The sequence below is a fragment of the Anopheles arabiensis genome, chromosome 2 (assembly GCF_016920715.1).
Source record: "Anopheles arabiensis isolate DONGOLA chromosome 2, AaraD3, whole genome shotgun sequence".
Taxonomy (NCBI): Eukaryota; Metazoa; Arthropoda; class Insecta; order Diptera; family Culicidae; genus Anopheles; species Anopheles arabiensis.
The window spans coordinates 57,013,595-57,040,948 of NC_053517.1; the positions used below are offsets into that span (position 1 = coordinate 57,013,595).

General features: G+C 32.0%; 1 protein-coding gene across 13 annotated transcripts in view; it reads right to left on the minus strand.

Annotated features, from left to right (window-relative positions):
- Positions 1-18,782: 18,782 nt before the first annotated feature.
- The window catches only part of LOC120899091 (homeotic protein antennapedia), a 92,057-nt gene continuing 83,485 nt past the window's right edge, over positions 18,783-27,354 (minus strand). For all 13 annotated transcript variants that reach the window (XM_040305422.1, XM_040305430.1, XM_040305421.1 and 10 more), the window contains one exon: positions 18,783-22,039. In XM_040305422.1, the coding sequence (XP_040161356.1) occupies positions 21,792-22,039 (248 nt within the window). In that variant the 3' untranslated portion in view covers positions 18,783-21,791. The remainder of the gene's footprint in view (positions 22,040-27,354) is intronic.

Sequence of the window (27,354 nt, forward strand, 5' to 3'; positions counted from 1 at the left end):
AAATAAAACAATAAGCACCCTGCTTCAAAACTTATTTGTTGCCATTCAGTACGCAATAATGCATGTTCTAATTATAGGTAAATTAACATACCCTTTCACTTTGTAGATGAATATTTCTCCTTTCACCAGAAATAAATGTTAAAAAAGATTCGCACTCATCACGAGTCTTTGTCGGATACTTCTTAATGGCGTATCGACCTACCCCGGTCATTCTAGCCTTTACCGGCTTTCGGTACCATGCAGTTAGTCAGTTCAGTCAGCGCTTGAAGCGAGCGGACGGCCCATCAGAGACTTGAACCTACGACTGACATTTTGTTAAGTCGTGAGAATCAACGTATGTACCACGGAACCATTTGATACAAACATTGTAACTTTGTTAGATATATTGTAGCAACAATTTTATATTAACAAAATTAAAAAGCTACAAAAAAGCTATTTTAAATTTAACTAATAGATTCAGGCCATGTTTTTCGTGCTTCTAGCACATGCAAATGAAAAGCCATTAGTTTACCTTTGTATTCTTTTGTTATTTTCTGAGAAAGTTTAGTTTTGGCCTTACATTTAAGCGCTTTTCTCTTATGAATTAGTCTTTCTAATTTAATAAACCAGTGAGATCAATTGTTTTCTCAATTTTCAAACTTTTTTCTTGTTGCATTTCCTAGACAAAACTCATGGCTTTTTCCAGTATTATCTTTTTGGATATCCATGCACCTGAATATCTTTGTACTTAATCGGATGTAATGTCTCTGATGTAAACGAAAATTTTGTACCCCCTTAATCTGATTTAGTTCACTTTTGACCTAAAAGAGGGACTTAATACACACTCATTTACGGTGTATTGAAATAAAAAAAAAACACACACACACAATCATTCTCTAAATATATGGAAGTATGGGGTGTGTAAACGCCCTTAAACTGCAACCGTGTTTGCCTTTTCAACAGTAAAAGTCATATAAGCATTTAAAACGCATGCTTGCGTACTAAATGTTACATCTCTTTTTAGTTCGTATGAGCTTTTCCTTCATACTCAACTTTATTTTCGATCTTGAAATCCCCTCTAAATGCGCCCGAAAAACGATGAATTTGTTTCAGACCATGTTTGTCTTGTTTGATCAAGTTTTCCGACGGCGTGCCTCCATACAATTCGATACGTTTGTTTTGTTCAATAGTTGGTAGAGCGCCGCCTTTTTGCCCTATTTTAAGTTATTGTCGGAAAATTTCTAAGATCTCCTTATACATGTAACCAATCTTAGATAGCTCAACGTAGGATAATCGACGCATTGATTTAAAATCTATTGATTTCGACACTTGATTTGAAATAACCCGTTACTCAATAGACCCGAAGGCTCAATAAACAGTAATAGAGTCGTAAAGTTCGTTGACATATAATCAGCTGAATTTGAGTACAAGAACAAAATGGAAAAAACACAACCCAAAGACATGCGAGGGATGTCTCTACCTACGAAGATTAAGTACGATGATAATATCACAATAAATTATCTCCTCATAAAAATTAATGATGATCATTTATATTGCACAAAAAGAGAAAATAATAAAATCTTTACATTTACTCAGCACATGAGCTACACAATTATGATACGATTTACTAGTTCAATAGCTTCGAGCCAGCTACATACACATGATTTAATAGTAGTAGTAGTAGTAGTAGTAGTAGTAGTAGTAGTAGTAGTAGTAGTAGTAGTAGTAGTAGTATATAAGTATAACATAAATTGAAACATAAAAATCACAACTTGCTCTTTTCTCGATACATTTTTCGTTTTTTTGTGTATAATTGTCGAAATGCTATAAGACAAAACTCAGCTATCAAGTGGAATATGGAAAATAAAGCCCGGATTATAAATATATTTTCCCTTCCAGGAGTACTAAAAGTATGTTTAGTGATTGTGTTCATTTTAAACCTTTGTGAAAGCCTAATAAAATGCTTAGGCTTTGATAAACTTTCAAAAACGTTCAATGTTAAATTAGAAACATATAATTTGTACAAGAAAGTGTACTTCACCATTCAAGCTCCGCGATGGAATGCTGAACAACATTAAATATAAGGAAGGAAAGTCACAATGTTTCCTTCATACATAACATCGTAAGAAATTATTTTCATGACTTATCATCTCTTCATGCATCGGCGCAGTTTATGAGTTTAAGGAAAATCAGTTTTTATCACGATAAGAACCAATTAACTCAATGTAATGATGATGATGATGGTGTTGCTTAAGATGATGTGAGTGATGATAATGTTAATGATGATGACCATTAGGTGATGTAGCTCGATATAGTGATCAAACTATACAGACACACGTGAACATCAAAAAAAGGATTTTAGTAGCAAGTAAATGGAGCGAACAGAAAACTAAAACGAATCAACAAAAAAGAATAGAATTATGATGATCTCGATAATAGGATGATGTGCCAATTTTCCCTGAATTTGTTGGATGCAGAAACCTAACATTTTTATTATAGCTGTGTGAGAGTTAATGCTTAAGCATCTTTATTTTACTTCATTTCATAATCGGAAGAATAACTAAGAATGAGCGAACAATACAATATCTTAAAGAGGTGTATGTGCTGAAGTACTTTGCCAAATTCCTAACCTAATCAACAGATGTTCCTTGGATTTCATTCCATGGCAGAAATAATTGCAAGAATGTAAGTTTTGTAAGAAAAGATGTTGATTAAAAGGTATATTTTCTATTCTTGGAAATAATGAACATTCCACGGATTTTCCACAAAGCGTAGGAGAAGTCAGGGTTGGTTTGATACTATGGGTAAGATCGACAACTTGCCGTTTTAGTATTTACAGAGCTTTTTGAAGAAAACAATTAGTATACATTATTCACTTAAATTATTTCTAATATTTGAGTTCACTTCACTGATCAGAAACCATTCAATTGTCAAAAAACAACAAAATAATCACGTGATGGTTCTAAATGATAGCCGATGTAAATTTTTATTTCTGGGACTTAAGGAATTGTGGCGTTAATTCAACAAAATTACAGTTTTAGCGTTTATAGTTTTGTTTTATAAACACTATTGATTAGTACCGTATCAAAGTGCGTAGTTTTTATATTTAACTATATAGTATAAAATGTCATTAAATCTTGTGCGACCAATGTGGGTAAAATCGACACAACACTCGGTAGTAGTGTAATGCTGATTTGTAGCATGTTAACATTTTTTATATCGTAATTTGAAAGTGCTTATATTTTCTACAGATGTCTCGTAACTATGTACGCAAACGTAATGATCAAGATGAACAAACACTCAATTTAAAATACCTTGGAAGTTTTAAAACTCGCGATGTCAACAAACCAGAGAGCTTATAATTATGGAATTTAGCTATCATTCTCTCATGGAATGTTTGCCAAACTCGCACACAAAACATGTACTTAATATATGGTTTAGGCTCATTAAAATTAATATTGTTATGTCTTTGACCATATTGTAGGCTTACTTTAGGCCGGTTTAGGCTTAACTGTAGAAAAAAATAGTCGCTAGTATGGAATCACATTGACCGATGTTAGACTTTTGGCTTTCGAGTTGGCAGAGAAAAACAAAATTGAACACCCTTCGGTTTTATGAAAAAAGAAGAAGATTTTTATATTTCAAAAGAATCTTAACTATTCATTCCACAAACTAGATACTATCTCCGCAGCTTCTACTATATGGATTCTGGTCCCATGCTATTTGTAACGAAATTTTTGTTCTTGCTTGTAACTTTATTTCTTTCGCCTATATCAATTGTGTTAATTTTTCTTAAAATTGGTACGAAATATTTTGTTGAACTTAAATGAAAAACAACCGGCCATCAGAGTTAGTAATTTTAAAAGTTAAAATTAATGTGTCGTAATCACCTCACAAGGTGTCGATCTTACCCGCACTTCAGTCTTGATGCACCATGAAACACACTTTTTAATATTTATCAAACCGTTGTTTCTCGAAAGATGGTACATAATGAATCAAAAAAGATTTGTCTACGAAGGTGTCTACTAGTAAGTATACAAATCTCGATTTTGCTCTGCTATGTTTTTTTTTTGTGTACCATTATCCATTTTAATTAGGCCATAAGGCCCGTTGAAGATGAACCAAAAAACAATAATAATAATTATAATAATAATAATAATAATAATAATAATAATAAAAATAATAATAATAATAATAATAATAATAATAATAATAATAATAATAATAATAATAATAATAATAATAATAATAATAATAATAATAATAATAATAATAATAATAATAATAATAATAATAATAATAATAAAAATAATATTAATAATAATAATAATAATAATAATAATAGTAGTAGTAATCATAATAATAATAATAATAATAATAATAATAGTAATCATAATAATAGTAATCATAATAATAAAAGTAATCATAATAATAATAATAACAATAATAATAATAATAATTATAATAATAATAATAATAATAATAATAATAATAATAATAATATACTATTGATAAATATAACGAAATACAACTAAGACTAAAAGAAACCCAAAAATTAACATTAATGTGTAAATAAAATAATAATAAAAAGGATCGTCCTCTATAATCATCCCATAACGATTAAGTCCCAAATGGCATATAACAAGAAAGGAGCCAGGAAATACTGACTTAAGTTAAAATGGAAATAAGCTACCAGAACCAATGTAATGATTTTGTGAAAAAAAAACTAATTTTATGTATAAATACATACTACTACTAATCAAAGCAGACCTGTCTAACTGAAACCAGACTTTGAATCTTAAATATTAGTTAATTTTGATTGCAATAATTTGTTTTTTTTTCGTTACATCACATTTGCATTAAATCAAATTGAAAGAAAACTGGCCAAGGTCTACGCAAAATCATCGAGCTTTTTCACTCTCCTTAGCAACAATTACACCTTCCGTAACCGGAATGCATGCATTTTTTTTACCGGGAGGACGTTTCATTTACAATTCCTACGATTTGCTAAAGGCCTAGACGTCACCGATGACGAGGTATCCAATGATGTGGATGGTATAATTAGCAAATAAACGATGGACGCTCAACCATTTTTAAGTTTGCTTCAGTATTTTTGTTTAATGAAAGCTGTTCAGTAATGGAGTAAAATGTCTCGTAGGAGAATCTTCAAGGAGCTTAGCGACATATTCATGTTGAGAAAAACTAACACTGCTTCTAGACGACCAACTTTTGTACCGCGACAAATTTTCTGCGAGCTCTTTGTTCTAAAACATCTTCTAAGTTCTAAAACATCTTCTAAGAACAAAATCAGAGGCAACCGAGATTGTCGCGGGTTTGTGAAATTTTCACAGAAAGGCAATGCTCGCGTTTCGCAACATTACAATCAAAGTAAGCCATACATTCGTGCTAAAACAAGGACGGTTTAACAGATAGAAAGTGTCGCAAAAATGGTCGCGGAAGACTTTTTGGGTCGTCTAGAAGCAGTGTAATGAAAGTGTTGCTATGAAGTATCCAAGAAATCTCAGAAAAAACTGGCTTCCTTTGACAAACATTTTTTAGACTGTCGTAAAAATATTTATCTTATAGAATTTGGGCTGCCAAATCGCATATGCAGCTTATAAAATATTCACCACTACTTCTAGACGACCCAAAAAGTCTTCAGTGACAATTTTTGGCAACACTTTCTATCAGTCGGACCGTCTATATTTTAGCACAAATGTATGGCTTACTTCGACCGTAATGTTGCGAAATGCGAGCGTTGCCTTTTTGTGAAAAAAACACAAAACAACTGAGACGTGTTTTTAGAACAAGAAGCTTGCAAAAACTTTATCGCGAAACAAAAGTTGGTCGTTTATACACAGAGTGAGAGATGGAAAGTGTCGTTGTAATTGTAGAAGAACACTTTTTGGGTCCTCGAAGCAGTTTTTCTGTGAAAATTTCACTAACCCACGACAATCACGGATGCCCTTGATTTTGTTCTAAAATCGTTAAGTTTTGTTAGCACAAAGAGCTCGCAGAAAATTTATCGCGGTAAGTTGGTCGTCTAGATACAATGTGACGAATGAAAAGTGTCGTCAAAAAATGTCGCGGAAGTTTTTTTCGTTCGTCAAAAACCAGTGTTAGGGAGACACTGACAAAAGTTAAATTTTCCTATAAATAAAAAAGACAGGGCTTATACCACGAACGTACCCGAAAGGTATGCATGCTTCTAAATCAGGATCCCCATCAGGTACCCATCAGGATCTAAAAGGCAAGGACAAGGCAAAAGAGACACAGAAAAAATTCCTCACGGCTACACATGTCCTCTAGATGCGTTGTCTATGCGTCTCGCTCGGTATCACACCGGAATACGGCAAGTAAGCAGTACAAAATGCTGCTACCTGATACGCACACATATTTAACAAACACAATTATTCGTTTCGGGTCGGTAAACCTCGGATGGACGTCAGAACGCAAAGGCGCAGACTTTTTCATGATTTTGTATGACTTCGGCTGTTTTGGACCGCATGTGTGGATACCGACAGTGTTCAACTGGAACAGTTGAAATAGTTCGTACCACCTCGGCTCATGTCAGTAAAACTGACCTCCCGCAAGACGTTACTCGATGGCCGCTGTGGCCCCGTGCACAATCGATCACATTACAAAATATTTTACTAAAATCATCTAATGCAATGAACAATTTCTTCACTAAATATCAGTAAGACAAATAACTGAAAATTAAACAATTTATCTTGACAAATCAAACTGTCAGTTAGAATTTCAAAACAACGTGATGCCATTTTCTCGTGATATGCAAAAAGTATATTTAGTAGATACTTAGGGACACTCCGATACAACTTCAGGTGATAATTCGGCTTGCAGGATTAATTTGAAAGAATGGATAGTCGAGTTGGTTTTTAAAACCTTAGCTACATTTCACTGTGCTTGTGTGATGATTCTTACCGAATCATCAAACTTGTTTCGGAAAATTACAGCTTAAAAACTGTACCAAACAATATAAATTATGAATGACAATTAACGGAAAGGCTGCCTCTCTGCAAAACAAAAACACTCAATCTAAAAGATATTTTTCGTCACTTTTTAATCGCTAACAATTCCAGCAAATAAGCTGAAATTTCCATAAAAATAATCCGGTTGGTATCCATTTGACAGTTACGGTCCACCATATTGGATATCAGCTATTGTGTACAAACAAAGATGCATTTTAAAGTTTTTTTTGTTTTTGTCTGTTTGAAATGAGGTATAATACTTTTATTTAACTTTAAAAAAGTCGATCAAAAACATTTTAAACCATTATCGCTTATCACTGGTATTTTCTTTCAATTTTTCAATAATGCAGGAATCGGAATTACGCGGGCGTGATATTCCGTCTGCTGAAAATCCCATTTATGTGACAGTTCGTGTGTTCTGTTCGTGTGTTTTTGGCATTTAATATTATGGTAAAAGGAAGTAATGATCAAACCTCACGTTCGTAAGATTTGTTTTTGTTTTGTTTTAAGCAATGTTTGCATACAAAATAAAACATAGATTGTTTATATTGTTTAATATGATTTCGTTTGATATTTCTGACTAATCATAGTACACATATCACCAGACATAAGACATTTTATAACGTTACCATAACGTTACCTAACGTTACATTAAAGATTACCTTAACATGATTACTTGCATCATTTCAAAAACATTGCGTCAAATCCAAAGTGAAGAGAGAAAGAAAAATAGCAATATAGAAAGAAAACACGATTCACCCTAGCAAAGAATAGAAGCAGATGAGAACGCAATCTAGAGTGCAAGGTGTATATGAGAAAGTTGGTAAGAATAATGCTATAAAAACACAACGATGTAACGAGCATTACATTTTCATAGCAAAACAAAAGCGACTTTAATGAAAAATTGAAGTATAAAAAATCTGGACTGAGGTACAAAAATAGTGTGAACTTGATCTAAAATTTGTTACCATTTCTTCGAGGAAGCGGAGGGATCATAGCATTCAGTGGTTTTTTTGAGTTGTTTGTTTAGAGTTTAGGTTAGTTATGGTAAGTTTGGAGCTATGAATGTTAGATAATGTTATGGTTAGTTCTGAGCTATTTGGGAATATTCTACTTAAAAATTGTGATATTTCGATATTACGATTTTTTTAATCCCGCAGCTAATGACCAAATGTTCATTGTTTATAGAAATTTTTCAAATCTTAATATTAATTACTGTATCTGAAGTTCATGATTAACTTTAAATGATCTATAAGTGAGCTATTCATTTTTTTTTTGTTCATGGACTGATTCAAAAATACCAACATATAAAATGCAAAATCCACCAGCACGAATTTAGAACATGCTGTTTGAAATTGTTTCTAAAATAAAAAAAGTCAATTCAAATAGTAAATAAAAAAACACTGTCGATTAATATTGTGATAGTAATCGATACAATGATACATATTGGGATTCATTGAGGGAACCCGGTTTTCGCTACGTTTCGATATGCCTTTCGCCTTTGCATACAATTTGGGAACATTGACCCTACACAATTACATTGACAGATACAGTCATCAACTCGCACAACTTTCTAACATTCCCGTCGTTGGTTCTAGTCTCGAATGGACCCTTTTAGCAACGACTGACGATAACTATAAACAAAATGTAAAATAAAATAAAATGTAAAAATATATTTGATCACGAATTGTAGCTGTTTGTCTCAAATTACTATGGTACATCCACGATGAGTGTTCAAAGCGATTCATAGCTAGGTCTGCTTTTTTTAAATAATCATTTGAATAGTACGGTAATAGACAATAAGAAGTGAACATCAAATAATAATGACCTAATAACAAAAATACGAGAAAATCACTGTCAGCAAATGGTGATAAGAAAATGGCTCAAATCAACTGCTACTAACATGATAGGTAAAACAGGATAATTCATGCAAAAATTGATAAAACTGTCCAGTTGAAGGAATAGAGGAAAAATAAATATGTTAAAACTCTCCTATTTTCATTGCATTCGCGTTCCCGAACGTAGATCCGTGTTTGTTGTTTGATATGTCTATAGCATCACCTTCAGAAGCATCTAACACTTAAATTCAATGGAACAACATACTCTCACCATATCTTTTCCAGTAATGCTAATTTGGGTGTAAAGCATCGCACAAAATGTATCAGGACAACAGTCACAAGAACGATTTGGTACGAACATATATGGAAAGGACGACTGGTAGAGTAACAAATACAAAGAGTGAAAGGGAGAGAGAGAATGTTGAAAATTTGACAAGAGGGAGACAAAGAGGGGAGCACGTAATCGAAAGAATGCCAGAGGAAAAAAAGAGTGAAAGCATAGAACAAGACAAAGAGAGGAATATATAGAATTCTCCAGAGGACGAATAAGATTCTCTTGATATGAGTTTTCCGAAAATCGGGATGCTGAATGACGGTTGGCTGGCTGAATGACTGACAGGTCGGCTACGGCTTAGTTGTGTTTCCCTAGGAAAATCGTGCACGTCATAGATTAATGATAGCAATCCGTCAACATCAAGAGAAACTCCGCCATACCGAATCATTCAGCACCAAAGATGGGGGAATTCGGAGACGCTTTGTAATGATGACGAAGAAACACAGTTGTTTTTGAGCGGTAAGAGTAACACGTTTTGAAAACCTCTGAGGGCAGAGGAATGATAAAGATTGAATTTCAACGTATTCTTATTTCAATAGTAACAAGGGGAACTGCGTACTGGGATTCCGGGATTGTACAATTTACTTTAAGCTAGTTATTGAGCATCGCAGCTTATAATATTTATAATATTTATAATTGAATATTGTATCTATAGCTATCCAAAAAATAACGATCTACTCGGACATGCCAGGTCATGTCGAAACAAAAACTAAACTAAATGTGGACAGGTACATTGAGTAAAAAGGCTGACCTTTTCCCTAAGCTCATTCCTTGCAGGTATAAATACATTTACAGTCCAGTCAAGTGTTTTCGATGAACAAAAATATCTAACTATGCATATTTGTCTTGCAAATTTTCTCTCCTCCATGGAATAACATAACAGCTCATTAGATATTTTTCTTGTCGTGAAATGTATGTTAATTGCAATAAAGTATTTAGTTAAAGCGATTAACTTGTATGGTTTGTTCTTTCTTGATATATAAGATCATGTTTTAATTTTTATTTTAAAATTAAAAATACTAAACCGAAAAATTTTATTAAAATTTACAATTGAAGTAGTTATTTTTTTGAAAGTGTGAAAAATGTAATGGTTTTCAACGAATGATGGGCAATTCTGAGTATTGAAGGTTTCCAAAATTTAAAGCAGTTTGTGGAAAAAATAATATTGTCAAACGGAACTACGTACCAGCTGAGATACTGATCAGTTAAAATATAAAAAAAAATGTCAAAGGATGAGATGCAGACATTTACGTGCATCTTATAGGCTTTGGAGTTGCAATTTGCCAGTAGAGGCAATACATTAGTAATGAGGATGATTGTAATTATATTTAATTATTTTGAATCGTTCCAGTGCAATCCATTTCGATGAATCGATAAACCAACATTGTCGCCAGTAAAAAAAGGAAAAAATAATGTAAAAGTAATACAAGTGTAAAAACAATAATTATGTTTAATGGATGCGTTTAATATCACCAAAATATTTGACAAAGATTAAACCATTTGGAGCTGATTGTTCAGTTTGATCAGTTTGTTCAGGTTAGTTAATAACGTGAAACTAGTTTTATGTGTTGGTACTACAATCATCAATTGGTTATTGTTGGGTGAAATGCTTTCTTTAACTAAAATCTAAAATTTCTTCTATAATAATTACAACATGTGACCAGATTTGATAGTATTGCAGAAAAAAATGAATAAGATAATTTTACCAGCACACATTTTATACTATCTACTACATGAAGCCGACATAGTAGCATTGTGTACAGAAAAGATCAGGCTTGCAGGTTATGATCAAAAAACACAGTGTGCAACTTCATTTTGTAACATAATATCACTCATATCAAACAGTATTGAACGATATGTACAATTTGTTTAAATTCATGTTAGATTGATTGACTTAATAGCGATAAATAAAAGTTTATTTTATGTATACACAATAAATATTTCATATTACTTTATTATTAATGCAATAAAAACCTACTGCCCATTACTCTTGAGAAACATTCGTTATTTAAGATAAAAATGAAAAGGTTAGAAACTAGCATATATGTTACAAACAATAAAGCATCAGTTTCTACGTTAATTAGTAATGTTTCATTACCAATACAACAATGCAAAAATGTAGTCCTTCAATCGAAATATATATGATTACTGTCTATTAATTGTGCTCATTCCTATAACTAATTTTAGCCTCAAAATAAACACAAAATATCTTTTTCATGTCTTCTTATAATGACAAAGGTACAAAACACAATATGTATGTCCTAAAACTCATGCAGTCATTCATTGCAGCCTCAAGTTGAATTTACAGGCTTCCATGATGCCTTTGAGTGCCTATACCTTACTTTCATTTCCTTCCTTTGTATCAATGCCTTCCTTTCGTTCATTTGAGTTATTCAAAATTTATTTTTATATTAATACTTATTTGCAATGTCTGTACGTGCAGCAATCGTAAAAAAAGTAGAGAAAGTGTTGTCGGAATGAACGTGGCTGCTACGAATAAATTGAATCATTCCTGTCAATATGGTTTTTAAGCTTAACATATAGTCGCGTTCTGCTTATGCTTCCAATATTGTTTACGTCATAAATTTATACAGCATCAGTAGCAAGAGGGATGTACTTTTTAAATTACTACAACCTTGACACATAACTGAGAGTTGTATGTAAAACAATGATGTGGTAGACTAATGTGGTTTCGTGTTGTGTGAGCCCTCCAGGAGGGAACACATTAGATCAAGAATCGGCTAACTTGTGAAATAAAGAGCTAATTTAGCAAATGATCGAAAGTCGGAAGAAAATACAGTTTTTTTTTTAATTTTTGCGCTTAAATCATTACATTATACAATTTCAGAAACAAAACAATTGGTTGATGATGCCAATTGGTATATTTGCTGTTTTCTGTAATTATATCATCTAAGCATGGTTCAACTTATTGGCACACTAGCAGTGCAGTGCTAATACTTATTGGAAAAACTAATTGTAATGTTTAATCATTTAAGCATCGACAACAGAGGAACAAAAGTGTAATCAGTCAATCCTCTCACGCCGCCAAAAACTATTGAGGATATTATGACTATGATACAAAAGCCTTAACGGCTGATTTTATCAAGACAAACGTGCATTTAGGAACTATCAAAATGCTTCACGAACAAGTAATGTCATGTCAGACAAATTGTTAACTGATTCCTTACGAAAAAGCACTTTGAAGATCGTTATACTGGTAAATTGCAACCGTGTGGAATCGTCGCACTCGTAAAAACAACAGGGTTTTTTTTATGATTGTCTTTATCTTCAAATTAGACTGAAAATAGTCCTGAAATAGATAAAAATGAAACCAACCAACTAATAAAGCTATTACACTATATTTCTAGTTGCTAAGTTGCTAAGTCGCATTGAAAACATTAAATAAACTTACTGCAACCAGACTTTAGTATATCTTCTCTATACAACATTTCTTATGCGACTTCTATTCCAAAAGTGTTATTGTCGTGTTGTAATTTTTTTTATATAACATACGGGAATTTTATATTACATATATTGTCGGATTGAATGTTGCGGCGGGCCGGAACAGTCAATCTAAACAGTCTCATATATAACATATATATATATATATATATATATATATATATATATATATATATATATATATATATATATATATATATATATATATATATATATATATATATATATATATATATATATATATATATATATTTTTTTTTATTTTACATATATATCGTGTTTTCGTGTCTAGCGGCTTTTACCCCATGTAAAGTGCCTAGGGGTCTTAAATATCGCATGTAACAAAGCAGAGATTGAAGTTCCTATTGCAGATTTTTTTTTAATTTAACAATATTGTTAAGTCTAATATTGTTAGTCTTTTGTGTAATTTTTACATTTCAAATCGTGTTTTACTTGAAAACTTTTGTATAGATTATTATTTTGTTCTCTTAACAGACTTTGGGCATAAGACTGATAAAATGATTAAGAAACCATTCCACATTGAAAAAAATATATAGAGAAGGTCGCACTATAAGCATGCGTTTTCTTTTTTTACTTCCGGCTTTTCCAAAACATCGAAAAAACGATACATGACTAGCCAAGGAAAATAGGAAAATGAAAACGCGTGGGTGACAGATTCATCAATCACACGGCGAATGATAAATGAAGAGCTATCAAGCATTGCATACATTTTAAGTGTATCTTACGTTGCCTATGCCTTTTTCTTTTTTATGATTAGGTTGGTCATTTTAAGAGGGAGCATGGTAGAATGTATTGATTATATCCCCATTTTGTTTGCTTTGTTGGTATATAAAGCTACTAGTTTATACTATGGTAGTGATTTAGTTAGCTTCCAACCATTACAGTAGTCAACTTGATAACGCATTTTTGCGGGAAGTTACATTTAATTCTGTAGCAATATTAAATCACATGATAATACATTTGGCACATTACATAAAGACAACAAAACAAATAATGTGATACTTTCAAGCATGCAGAAGGGTGTTATGTATAGATTACGTGTTTTTTTATATGACATTTAGTAAAAATGTAAATAGAAAAGTAGTTTTAATAGTTTGATGAAGCGAACTTGTGAATATAAATTTAAGGAAGTTCCATAGTGAAGAGTTGAGGTCAAAACAGAAACAAATTACACGATAAAAAGTTTTTCATCACTTCATCAATCGTCAGTTTAATATTGTGCAAAGTTAGCATAATTTTGGCTTAAGTTAGCATGATGAAGTTACAAGATCACTTATTTTGATGAATTAAACACAACCAAAATTAAAAATTGCAATATGCAAATACTTAGTTTTCATGATCACTCTTGATGATATAAACCTCCTCTTTGGAAAATGGTGTTTTGCTTAAGCGACAGTCTGTCCCATACGGTAGTTTTAACCAAGAGAATACTGCAAAAGGTGTCAGTGGTTCGTGATGTAATATTCATTTCTTCGCTGACCAGAGAGCAAAACAAGCATAACATATAAATAAATAAATTGGCAGCACTTTAACTAAATGAGTTTCATATTAAATTTAACGATGTGGCAGTTTTTCAAAACTTGACGCAAAAAAGGCTATCGGCCAGACTTTGAGTCAATGGCGAGAAACAGCATAGCATGGTATGTAGCCTGAGGATTCAATAATAGCAGAAAATCAGATTCATCTTCTTTGCATCCATCGCAACCGTCATCTGCACAATCGCTCATGTATTGCTGCTTTTTGTCAATGAGTTAAGCACGAAAAGCGAAATTGTGGTCCACTATGTTTATACATTCTTCTATCAATTTTCATGCCGTGATAACAAAAGACTATCAAACCACTGAGGTCGTTCTGTTATACTAAATAATACTCCATTCACTTCAGGATGTTCGTAGATGATTAGAAATTCTTTAACTCTTTTAAAATCATAAGACTTCGATGTCTAAATATGTCAATACAATTATATTATGAATATAAAGTAAAAAAATATTTTGAAAAAGTTTTTTTTTATTTAGTTCAGATATAAATTTGCTATCATCGACATGTGTTTTTTGCTTTAGCATTTTATGAATACAATGAATTGAATCAATACAATGAATGAATTAATAACGAATTTTGAACGAGCGAACGAAGAATATTTCCCTTGATCGTGAAAGGATTAAAATAAGCTGACAACTTAGTTGTGATTGTCGAAATTGAAGATATAACTTGGTTCGGTAATATTTTTTTTCATTAAACCATGTAATAAAACGATGTGGAATTATTGAGATGGATTAAAACATTGATACAGTTCAGTCATTGTGTTTTAGGTACAGATATTGACAAACAAAGTCCTGGTGCAAAATTGTGTGTCCAACCTGTAAATTTGATTAAAGGCTTAACAGTGAGATTATTATGCTCCTATCTACACACAGGACAGGTATATTTCACTTGTTTCAAGGATTTTAAAATAGCCTTTACCAACCTTGACTTAAGATTTCATTATTTCTAGAGAAAATAATGGGTTCAACTACTATGGAACTCTTTGATTGAACATAAAAGACACTAGAGTGTAACAGGACAAAAATGAAACCAATAAAAGGAACCGCAAAAAGGTATAGTCCTTGCTGAATAATTTGTTGCTGGAAAAAAAGAATCATACCACATTACCAAATGTAGTACCAATAGGAAGAGCTCGAGTGAACATAGATGAAGGTCAAATCTGTGCAGTTTTAAATCAGACCATAAATTCAAACAATTTCTCAGCCTTTCCGTTACCTGTGCAATGGTGCAGTAATGATAATAGTTTTCAATGGGAATGGGTAAATGAAAGGTGCTGGAAATGGTAATGGGTAAGCGTACCAATTGTGATGATAGTAAGAATTTTGCTCATAGTGCACAGAAATAATTTCTTTACGACAAGTAAATTATCCTAGTTTTAAAATGCTTTCCTGAGTCAAACGAATTATTTCAATCTTAAATGAATCAGTTCCGTAAATTGGTTCATCAGGGTTTTTTGTACTTTCATATCATTTCATTGACGCCAGAACAGACTGCAAAGCACAAAAATAATAATTTGTCAAAAACAAAATCATTGATAAAAAATGTTATTAAAATCCAATGCGTTTTGTTGTCCGTTAACATTTGTTGTAGTTTTTAGCATAGAGCCAATAAAGGAGTAGAAAAAAACCTGTTTTCTATAGTCCTATAACCATCTTCCTTTTCTTCTTTTCTCATTTGGCGCAACAAGTTTAGTCGGTCTATGCTTCCTTAAGCTGCTTATATGATTTTCATCTGTGTATTATTGGTGACTTATAGCAGTCAGTCCAGTGCAAAGGAATTCAGTACATACGGGGTCTGAATCCATGGTGCATATGTTATTCCGTCATACTAATTGACGACTGCACCGCGGGGCCTACTATGATATAGGTATAACATGATATATAGGTATGAGATATAGGTATAAAATCAGAAACATTTAAAATTTGAGAAAATAATAGAGTTTATCAAAAATAGAATAAATTTGCTTTTATAGCAAATTGGCAACATATCACCATTTAGCGATTTCATAAATGCAAAACCATACAATACTACGTTCAATATTTGCATTATTTATAATCTACCGTTTATAAAAAAAAACTCAATAATGCAGAAGATTGTTTCTATATGAGTAATCATTGGATCATTCACACCGAACAAGCTTTTAAATAATTTGACGTTGGAAGTGTTAATAAATGATTGTTTGTTCTATTTTGACTATAAAAATCTAACATCACATCTTTTATGCTATAACAGCATTATGTATACATAAAATCTATTATAAATCTGTAAAAAAATATCTTGTTGTTCTGGAATGGTTGGAAAAGATTGTTGTTGGGAAAATAAATATCTAATATTGGTCATATGTTATTAATAAATTTTAATAGAAGCAAACTATGTCTTAAGCAATAAAAAATTGAAATCTAAAGGAAAACCTTACACCTTAGGTGTTTCTTGATTTTTTTATCGAAATTAGAAACAACATTACAAACTATGTATCAGAAATATTGAAAAGTTATGGTTCAAGTGTTTTAAGACCGATTGCATTTTCAAAATATTCAAACATGATTTTTTCTTAAGACTTTTTCATGTGTTGTACAGTATGGTACTTTAGCATTTGGTGTAGGCTTTTTTATAGTACTGTACAGTATGGTACTTTAGCATTTGGTGTAGGCTTATTTTGTGATATTCCATAGATGCTCCTTATCACATAAAAACTAGCGTGTTTTTTATAGTCGTTGATTGAGTGTTGTCGCCGAACTGTGTCGTGAACTGACAGAGTGATCAATTTTCTGTCAGAGACTCGTCACCCCGTCGTATTAGGTTATATGGATTTATGTTTCTGCTCCGTTTAAGTAGGTGCGTGTGTCCTGAACCATCAGTACTCAGCTGTCTTTTTTTTTCTTTATAGGATGAAAAACGAACGAATCGTAGAGTTGCTCAAAAGTATTTGTAAAACAAATTTTTCCCTTTGAGATTTTGTGTCAAACAGGCATTTACACATTTTGTGTTGACTCCAAACGTAATCAAAATCAGGGATATATTTTCATAAGACCAAAGGTAGCAGAACTTTCATACACATCAATTTCAGATCAGTTAGATGGACAGATAAACTTAATCTATTGCTAGAAAGTTGTTGAGAAGGATGTAGCACAAGCAAAACAGAAAATTGAATGACAATAGTAAAATTATGTTGTATTAAAGAACAAACATTGTTCGTTTTTTCTCTGTAACATTGACCAATTATACGAAAGAAAACAAAAAGACGGACAATGCCATTTGGATTAATGCTGTAGGAGCAGCAAAACATACTAGCAAAAAATATACTAATCGAGAAACTAAGCCGGTGTTGTATTATTGGTTGTATTATTTGTGCGCAAAGTTCATTTTATCATAGCTAATTTTAGAAGTAGAGTACGCATCAACGAAGAATATAAGATGAATTAGTAGATTTGGTAGATTAGTAGAACTGAGAGCCATTACATGTTTTTATCTTTCTGCTGTTATACCATGTTTGCGTTGTTGAAGTTTAAATAATATCGTACAATAGATATGACTGCAAACATTAAACGTGTACGAAAATGAATGAACAGTAATTGAGTTTTTACATACTCACAATTGTTTCACCGCTTTGAAATGGTTAGGTGATTTAGGTGATGTAAAATTATTTTTTTAGAATAAGTGTTATATTTATAGCTTGGCATGAACATGTTGCAATGAAATGGAGTAATTGTACGATTTAACAAACCAAAGATTGTATAATAAAACTTTAAATAAATAATTCATGTTCGTTGGATTCATAACATAATGATAAAAAGCAATTACATTAAAAAGTTTTTAAAGAATGTTCCAGTTTTAGAACCCTTACAAATCACTGCAATTATCAAAAAAAAATCCAGATGACAGTCTCTCAATCGTTTTTGGAGCAAACCTTTCTTCGCATGTAGCACATGTGCAAAACTGGGTATAAATACAAGAAAAATTGTTTTAATAAATGATTATTTCTGACGTTCCTAGTCAGATACTATGATTTATGAACGCCAGGCAAAATATTTAAGCTTAAGTCTTAGGTTGCCTAAATTCCCTCACAACACATGCCAATGAATAGCAGAATTTCACAATGATGATTTAATTTAAATGTTTCTAGTAGTGTTATAAGAGTTAGCTAAAACTAAAAACTTTTTAAATGTAATAAAACGGACTACATAATGACTTACCTTGAATTATTATGATTTTGAGAATAAAATCTTGTTCGAGCTCAAAATGAAATTTTCAATATAGAAATGCACTCGTTCACTTTCAACCACATTGACTCGTATAAACACAAATCGGCAGATATTTTCATAGAGCATTTATAAAAGACGCAATAAGCGACTAGAGATGAAGACGAAATGAAAAAAATCTAATATTTGTTTGTTTTGCTAGCTCTGAGTCATTCGCGAAATATTTCAACATATGAAATATTTCGTAATGGCTTCGTTATCTGAACATGATTCCGAATTTTCTTCATCTTGTTTTGTTGTAAAATAGGCGTGGTAAAGTGTGTTACACCTGCGCAGTAGGCGTGGTTCAATGATTCAACGATCTTTACGATTTCGTCGAAATGTTGCAGAATATTGTTTTCATGCTTTGAAATTTGGATTTTGTTTTTCGCATTTATTACTTTCTGGCTGCCTTCGGGACTTAGTTTTATGTACAAATTTAGTTACACATTTGTTGGTTTTTTCTTTGTTTCACTTGTTGTGCTCACGTGATAAATTTTGTGTCAATCACGGGATGGGACATGTATTTGCTGTTACTGTTTGAATTTTGTGTGTACCAGCAATAAGTAAATTACTGGACCTTCTTTGCAAGGTTGCTTTTTCTGCTCTTATGCTAAATGGTTAAATTCTGTGGACATCTAATACATCCAATTTCTTTCGGCCAACTCCTGGTAAACTGTTTCTTCCAAAATCAAGCTAAAATAATGTTGTAGATTTTGTCCCCTTTTATCATCTTGATATTTTTGCAGCAATTACATGAAGGAAAAAATGTTACGGAAACAGTTTTTACATACTTCCACTTTCATATTTCAATCAGAGATGTCACCACAATTTTCATGTCACTTGGGCGCAGCTAGTGCTACTATTTCTAAAAAAAAAAGAAACAAAACGATGGCAACAAACACTTCCTAGAGTTTGTTCCGATCATCCAAGATACATATTATCATTTCGTTTTGCTTTACAGTTACACAGTCCCTTAAAGGCTAACAGTTTTTATGTTTATTTTTGTGCTTGCTTTATTTGTTTTTGTTGCTTTTTTCAGAACGGCGATCGCAAATCAAACCACCAAATCTTGTTATATTTATAAATTACTGTTATTTTTCGGTTTGCTTTTCTACTTTCAATGTATCATTGTTTACGTATATTCGTTTTTTGGAAATTAGGCTTCTGAATGCTCCCTTATGTTTTGATTTTGATGAGTTGAACATTGTGCCAACATTAGGCAGACAAGTAGAAAAGTTTAAATTCCATAATATCACAACAAAATAAATTTACCTGCAACTTACAGATTCACACATTCATGTGAGATGATAAAAACTCTAACCCATCCAATTATGTTTCTTATTATCCTGAAAACGTAATTTAAAAAAAATGTATACAATCAGTGTCAAGTAAATTCTACTATTTAAATAGCACAGTAAATAGCGACTGTAAGATTTTTGTACAAAATCGTATACAACGTTACGGGTTCCTTTTTCATCATTTTGGTCTCAGGCGCCTAGCATGAGACGGTAAATTACCAAAATTTATTCAATGGTGCACTTATTTATAATGCACATTCATCTCGAAGGAGAATATTGACCAGATTCCATTTTCCTTAACTATTATTCCACTGGGTGTTTTATTATGTCTTTCTTAAGGAATAATTCGGATTTTTCTTGTTATTTGAGACATTTAAAATTATGTTGTCATTGTGTTTGTGTATTCACTTTAGCTTGTTACCAGTTTGTTCTACTAGTTTGTTTAATGAGCGAGTAACTAAAGCTTGTCATGATAATAAATTACGTTCATATTTCTAGATACGTCGTTCTGATACAATAACAGTAAAACATTTCATGAAGAAAAAAAACAAACAAACAATGAATTGCAGGGTATTGCAAATAGCTGAACAGAATACAAAAACTCATGAATTGCTGATGATTACTATGAAAACTATGATGCTGATAAAAGGAGCTTAAAAAACATAATTATTCTATTGACTTTGGTATGAGTTCATTTTGGGGGTTCTTGCTTTGAAATGTTGTTGTTTCTTCGTGGCTTAGAAAAACATGTAGTTCAAGAGAATTAGACAACATATTTCTAATGCTTTATGCTATGTACTCTGAGCCATTCTGCTTACAGAAATTCGAATCGTCACTGTAATAGTGAATTAAAACGATGTTTGCTTTACTCAATGTCACATTTACAATATGATCCTATTATTCCAATACACAGCAACTGGTTCGAATTTCACATGTTTGATTCATTGTTTTACGTAAGAGCATCACAGCTATTGATTTTTTTTCTTTTTTACTGTGACAATCAAAGTGAAGTTTTGAATCGAATTCATATAATTGTGATCCATGTTTTTGGTAATGCAAGTTGTTTGTTGATGTTACATGAGGACCAAGCAGACTATTTGTTTTCTCTCTTATATGTTTTCAGTTTTCGAATCAGTTTTCCAACATTATTCAGATGATGAATTTTCTGGATTCAAATTATGCGTATTTCACTTTTTTGTTCACAATATTTGTAATATAATTGTATACATTTGTCTCTTTTTGTTTAATTATAATTAGTCGCACCACAACGTTTGGATGAAAATCCATATTCCTCTAAGAGAAATGGTTGCGGTCACTGACGCAATTTTGTACATTCATATGAGTTAACCCAGTTCTTTCCTTTTTTATACTCTGATTTGACCTTTCTTTATACAATTCCATGATGATTTTTTTCTATGACCTCGTTTCGACTACACATCGTCATTGGAACTACTATGTTAGAGTAGTCCATGTTTATTAGAAATCCTTGTACACACAATTTGTTTTCTTTGATAGTGTACAACCTACTAGTAACAGTTTATGTTTAATTTCTATGTAGTAATTTAACGACCTGCTGGCCATTTTGCGTGTTTATGTATGAAAGTCAATTCTTATAATTGTTTAGTTCTGTCTTTAAAATTAAGTTTGAGGTCACATAAGTTGTTTTTATTACATCGCGCATTCCTAATATTTTTCTGCCCAAAATACATTTGATTGACCGCTACATGATCCGAATGAATTCATATTTGATGTGTTGCTTACTTTAGCTAGTACAACGAGATTATAAATGTATGTGATTAATTTCAAATACGAAACCATAACCACCATGTATGTAAATAAAATGATTGTATTGGAGCTCAAATAATTCGATAGGCAAAAGAATAGTAACACACACTTGAAACACACACCGTTTTGTATTCATGTCACTGCGAAGACTCAAATTTTTGATCCTAGATCGTTATTTTAATGATGGAGGAACTCGATTCCGATTATCTGCTAACACGCGGACGGCAGTTACTCCTATTTGTGTTTGGTGCGAGAAGTAATTTTTGTTGCTTTGAACGATTCTCGACGGTACCGTGCCGTTTTTATGCTGGAGACTGCGGTGGTGTCATGTCATTTTCATCACCCGAGCCCGGTTCACCTTTGGTTTTGTTTTCTTTTTTCCACTTCATTCGTCGATTCTGGAACCAGATTTTGATTTGGCGTTCAGTCAAGCATAGAGCATGTGCAATTTCAATTCTTCGTCGTCGTGTTAAATAGCGATTGAAGTGAAACTCTTTCTCCAGTTCCAAGGTTTGATAACGGGTGTAAGTTTGCCGCCCACGTTTTCGTTCTAGAAAAAAAATACAAAAAGATAAACAATATTAGTAAAATCTTCTTGTTTAACTATTTTTCTGTAAATCAATTGCATAATGGAAATGAATGAGATGCTTTTAGTATGGCATTATAAGGACAAACAAAGGATGTTGCACTACTTAATCTTAAAATTAAGCGATGTAATAATACAAGTAATAACAATAATAATAATAAATATAATAATAAAAAAATTATAATAAAAATTATAATTACAATAATGAAAAAATGTAATAATAATAATAATAAAGTTTTTGAGAGCATTAAACTAACTTTTTTTTTCTAACACGTAGAATTTTTACATTTATAAGGTGTTGGGAAAACATTATTTTGGTTGATACTCCAGTCTAAAATTGTACGTCTACAGTTTGCACAGTATGAGCATTATTAAAAGCATCTGAAGTATAAGAATAGTTCTTCTGCTTGTTATATTGCTGATTGCTTCTGATTGATTTACGTTCCGCAATCCCGAGTATGGTTAATGTTTTCAAGCATCGTGCCGCTGGCATATGATTGACTTACATCATATCGTAAAAGTGGCCCGCTGTCTTAGCATTAAAATACACGAACTGAAATTTCGCGTTCGCGAAATCGAAGATGAACTGCATATAAGAATTGTTGCGAAACAGCATCCGGGATTGCGGGCGCGGAAAATTAACAGTTAAAAGACTTACATTGGTTACACACCAATACCAAACCTAAGGATTTCTTCTTCTTTGATGCCACAACCCTTAACGGGTATCCAGCCTGTATCACTAATGGGCATGCTCTCAGAGACTATTGATTACTCATAACAGTATAATTAGTTCAACGTATGGACGACACGGTCAATACAGGGCTTGATACCAGCCGATGACGGTGATGTGAGTTGACGACTGTAACACTGGACCATCCCAGAAGAGAAGGTTTTTAGCCTTAATAATTTAAGCCTTCAAAGTGTAAACAAAACTTATAACATTTGTTGGATTGGTTTGATGTTCCTTCATATAAGCTGATATAAGCTGAATTTGGTTATTGAAGTACAAATATTGTCAGGAAAGATACAAAACAGTTTTAAACAATGTAATGAAATATAATGTAAGATGCATTACTCATTTTTGATTGAAACATATTTCTACTGAAACAGGTCTGAAGATTTTTAAGTTAATTCATCGAATGGGACTGGCCATTTTAAAATTTATTACACTTCTGTGAAAATGTTATTGACACATACCGTTTCAATATCTCAATCCACTGCCATAAAAAATAATTAACCAATGCCAGTTAAGCGACTCATTCAGGGCTTTTCTAAATTATGCTCAATAATGCTACTATTTTTTTTTTGTACCCAGGCAAAAAAGCAATCTTGTTTGTTGTGTATTATTATTGATTCTGTTAGTACAACAATTTCAAGTAATGCACATGAAAATTTATTAGTTACACAAAAAAACATCGATTGACAATTCAAGTTCACGCATGTATCACATGCAATTTTGTTTCATTTGCATCAGAAACATGCTTTGTTCTAAACATTCCAGAAATATTTTGACGAATAATTAAAATAGCATATAAATATCTAGAGTATGTAAAATATAAAGATTACAATTGAAATAACTTAATTTTTTCAAGGTAAAACGATGTATACGGTCTATATAGCTATTGATTTTATTTATGAACAATGACCAACATCTTTCAAACCTTAAGATGCAACATTTGCATATCTAGCGGTCTTAAGAGGAATATCACGATATATTATTTTCTGCGGATAATGTTACTTTTTTTTCAAATATGAATGATTTAGGCATGCTATAAACTTATATAAAAATATTGAGTAAAAAATATTGTTCTTTTTTATCCTAAAAATGTTTATCTTACTTTACCGTCAATCTGTGATCCTGCTTTCTTATTGTTTAATTCAAATATCTTCTCTTTTAAATTCTTGGGAATAAGAAGTAGAAGTAGAAGTATTAGAAGAAACTGATGATGCTTGATGTTCCGTTTTTTTGAGAAAAATAAAATGAAGGGAAATAAGCTCTCATTCTTCACTAAGCAAGGATAGGAGTTTCACTGGTAGCGGATGGAGAAAAGTGAAAACAATCGGTTTTTGGGCTATGGTGGTGGTCATGTTTGTACTCCAGTCGGCTGTCAAATATGTTGATATGGGTCTATCATCTAGGCTCTTTGCAAACGTTTCACCGCATCGGATCCGAGCATACACGTCCTTAGAATAACGAAAAACGATAGGGGCCATTGGAATGGGCCAAGTATTGCGCTGTTGACGATGCTTATTATTCATCTCTTGTACGCAGCTTTCTTTTCACAGGATGTGAGTAGAAGAAAAATGCAGGTTTTAAGAAACCTGAGGCATTTTTTTCGATTTCGATTCGTATGCCTTTAAACGCTCGAACCTGTCAAGCTTTGAAAAAGGAAGTGTATTCCTTCGCATTGGGAAAGTATTTTTAGACTGGTCGTGTTTAGTTACCCATCGATACTATATGCAAAATTTTGCTTCTTCAGTCCATAGGCTAAGAGCAAAAAGTCCAAATAAACCATTGTGCAGCATTCACTACACAAGCGAGCATTGATTAGGCTGAATGTTTAAATAGTATTTAAATAATAAACATATTTAAATAGTACGGAATATTGACCTGTATTTTATATATTTTGTTAACTCTTGCTATGGACAAAATTGAACTTTAGATTTGCTCTGATTTGGTCTCACATGCTTTTATTTTATTACATCTATCCATTTTATCATCTTCAAAGTATAAAAAACTAAAAATTATAATTAAATGTACATTTCGTTCATTCGTTGTGTACACAATTTTGAAAACGTCATCATCTACATGTAAAAATAATCAATCGTTTGATCCGTATTTTATTAACAATATATACAAAACCAACCAATCCAACAAACCATTCACGAAGAAATTTGGACTAGAAACTTAAACTAAAAGCCTCTAGCAATGGCTAAGAAAATTGCAACACTTTTTTAAGCAGTTAATTATTTTCTGTAAGCTTCAGGAAGTAAAAGATAACTTTTAAGTGCTACCATAGAGGAAAGGGATAATAAAGTTCACAGACCCTCAGCACACAACAAGCTCCCAGAAGCAGTCAGTACCCAGCAAGAAATGAATATTTAATAACATGATAATCGAGGACAGCGAAAGGTACCATATTATCTAGTAAGAGCATTAAATGAGTAATTTTGCTGCGTTTTGTGCTGTTACCATAAACATCTCATAGGGGTAATTAAAAGGGTATTATACACTCCGTGAATTGACGCATTCACGCATGAGGCTGAGACTGAATTCAAATGCGGAAAACACAATTTCTTGATGGTATGTTTGTTGAGAAAATACGTCATGTGTCTGAGAAAATATTTGTTTTATATACACAAACACTAAACGCTATTTAAATCCAGCTTTACAAGCCAGTTTTCATGAGTTTAATAAAGCTTAATCATGGATGAGATTCTTCTTATTTTTTGGCACAATTACCGTTGTTAGTAATTAAAAGAATGCCTGTATCACTAATGGGCTTAGCTATCGGTGAGTTATTAATTACACATAGCAGGATATTCAGTCCTACGTATGGGAGGCATGGTCCATATGTGATGTGAACCTATGATAGGCATGTTATTAAGACGTTTGAGTTTACTACTGTATTACGGGACCGACCCAAATGAATTAACTAGGACAGCGATCGGTTTGCCGATCGGTTTGCTAAGCCTTGCGAGCTGCATGCGGCTCTTTGATAGCAAGATGGCGTCTCTAAAAAATTCATATATTGCATAAAACTTTCACACATGTTCACTCTTGGTTTAACAATTTGGCCTTTCACGTGAAACTTTACGAACATTTTTGTATAATTTGGCTATTTTGGTCGCCAAGTTTGCCGGTAGCTGAACTAGGAGATTCTTCAATGCGGAGATTATTCAACTAGGAGATTCTTCAACGTTTTAATAATTCTAAAGAATAAATTGAATGTGAACCGTGAAGTATACCACTTACTGTTGTGTCATTAAAGAAATGTTGAATACTTCAGTTGAAAGTTTTCAACACATTGTACTTTTTTGTTGACAATCATGTTGATATATTAAAAAATGTATCCCTTTATTTATATTGATAGTCGATAAATCGTTTTCGGTTATAGTTTTATGTATTGCGTTAGTTCGTAAAACTCTCGTTTTACGTTTTAAGTTTTAAGTTTTTATCGACCCCCTAAAATTTCAATTGCTTATTTTCTGCAACAATAGTTCTCTATTCCAACACTAATCAGGAAAAAAGGGTGATCGTTACTTCCCACGCTTATATTACCGTCAAAACCATACCAACAGCAAAATTTATAGAGCAATCAAGTATTTATTGCATCACGAACAATACAAATTAGCTGTATCTGACGCTAATATAAACGACACCTTCTAAATAATATAAACTAATAATTTAGAGGCTAATGTAAACACCACCAGTTGCTAAACCGTAAAATGGTCAAATATATGTCTAGTTTTACTTATTTTGCACAATACTACCGTTGGATATAAATCCAATTTCACTAACAAGCACAAAAAGTTCTCTAAACAGCATTTACCAAAAATTTGGGATTTAAAAACTAAATGATCCCTAACTGAGAACAAAAACATTAAAAACACAATTTTCAAAAGATTGTCTGAAAATGATTAATCACACTGAGCAACTGAAAGAATCGATTCAAACTACACAAAATGTTAATATGAAACAAATGTTTCATTTTTTTATTCCTGAGGATAAATCATTGAGTATGACGTTATCATTACAATTTGTAGTGAATAATCACAACGTCTCGATTACGTGTAGCCGTTACGCAAATAAACTAATACATTTTAAACATAAGTTTTAATTAAATTGAGTTAAATTGCAGTTTTGATATTGCTGTCGATGCGATTGTGCAAGCTTTTGATTTTACATGATACAAATGAAAAAGAGACGTAATTTAATGTCAAAAGAGTATGCTTCATTATATTATATTATAGTATAATATATTGGGATGGTTATATGATAGTTATATGATATTATAGACTCTTGGATGCAAAGCAATGATGAGGTAAGAAGAATCTTACCTTGTACATAGTCTTGAAAATGGAACACTTTGGCATGGAATGCCGAAATGGAAGACTTTCACAGTTTCATTTTTTATTTTTTATTTTTCTTTTTACTTTCAAGGATCAAAAACGTTTTGATATATGATATTAAGTTTCTATCTTCTTTTCCGATACTTATTCTGCAGTACTCAATGTATACAGTTTGTGTCAGTGAAAATTTATTAAAAAGTGTATAA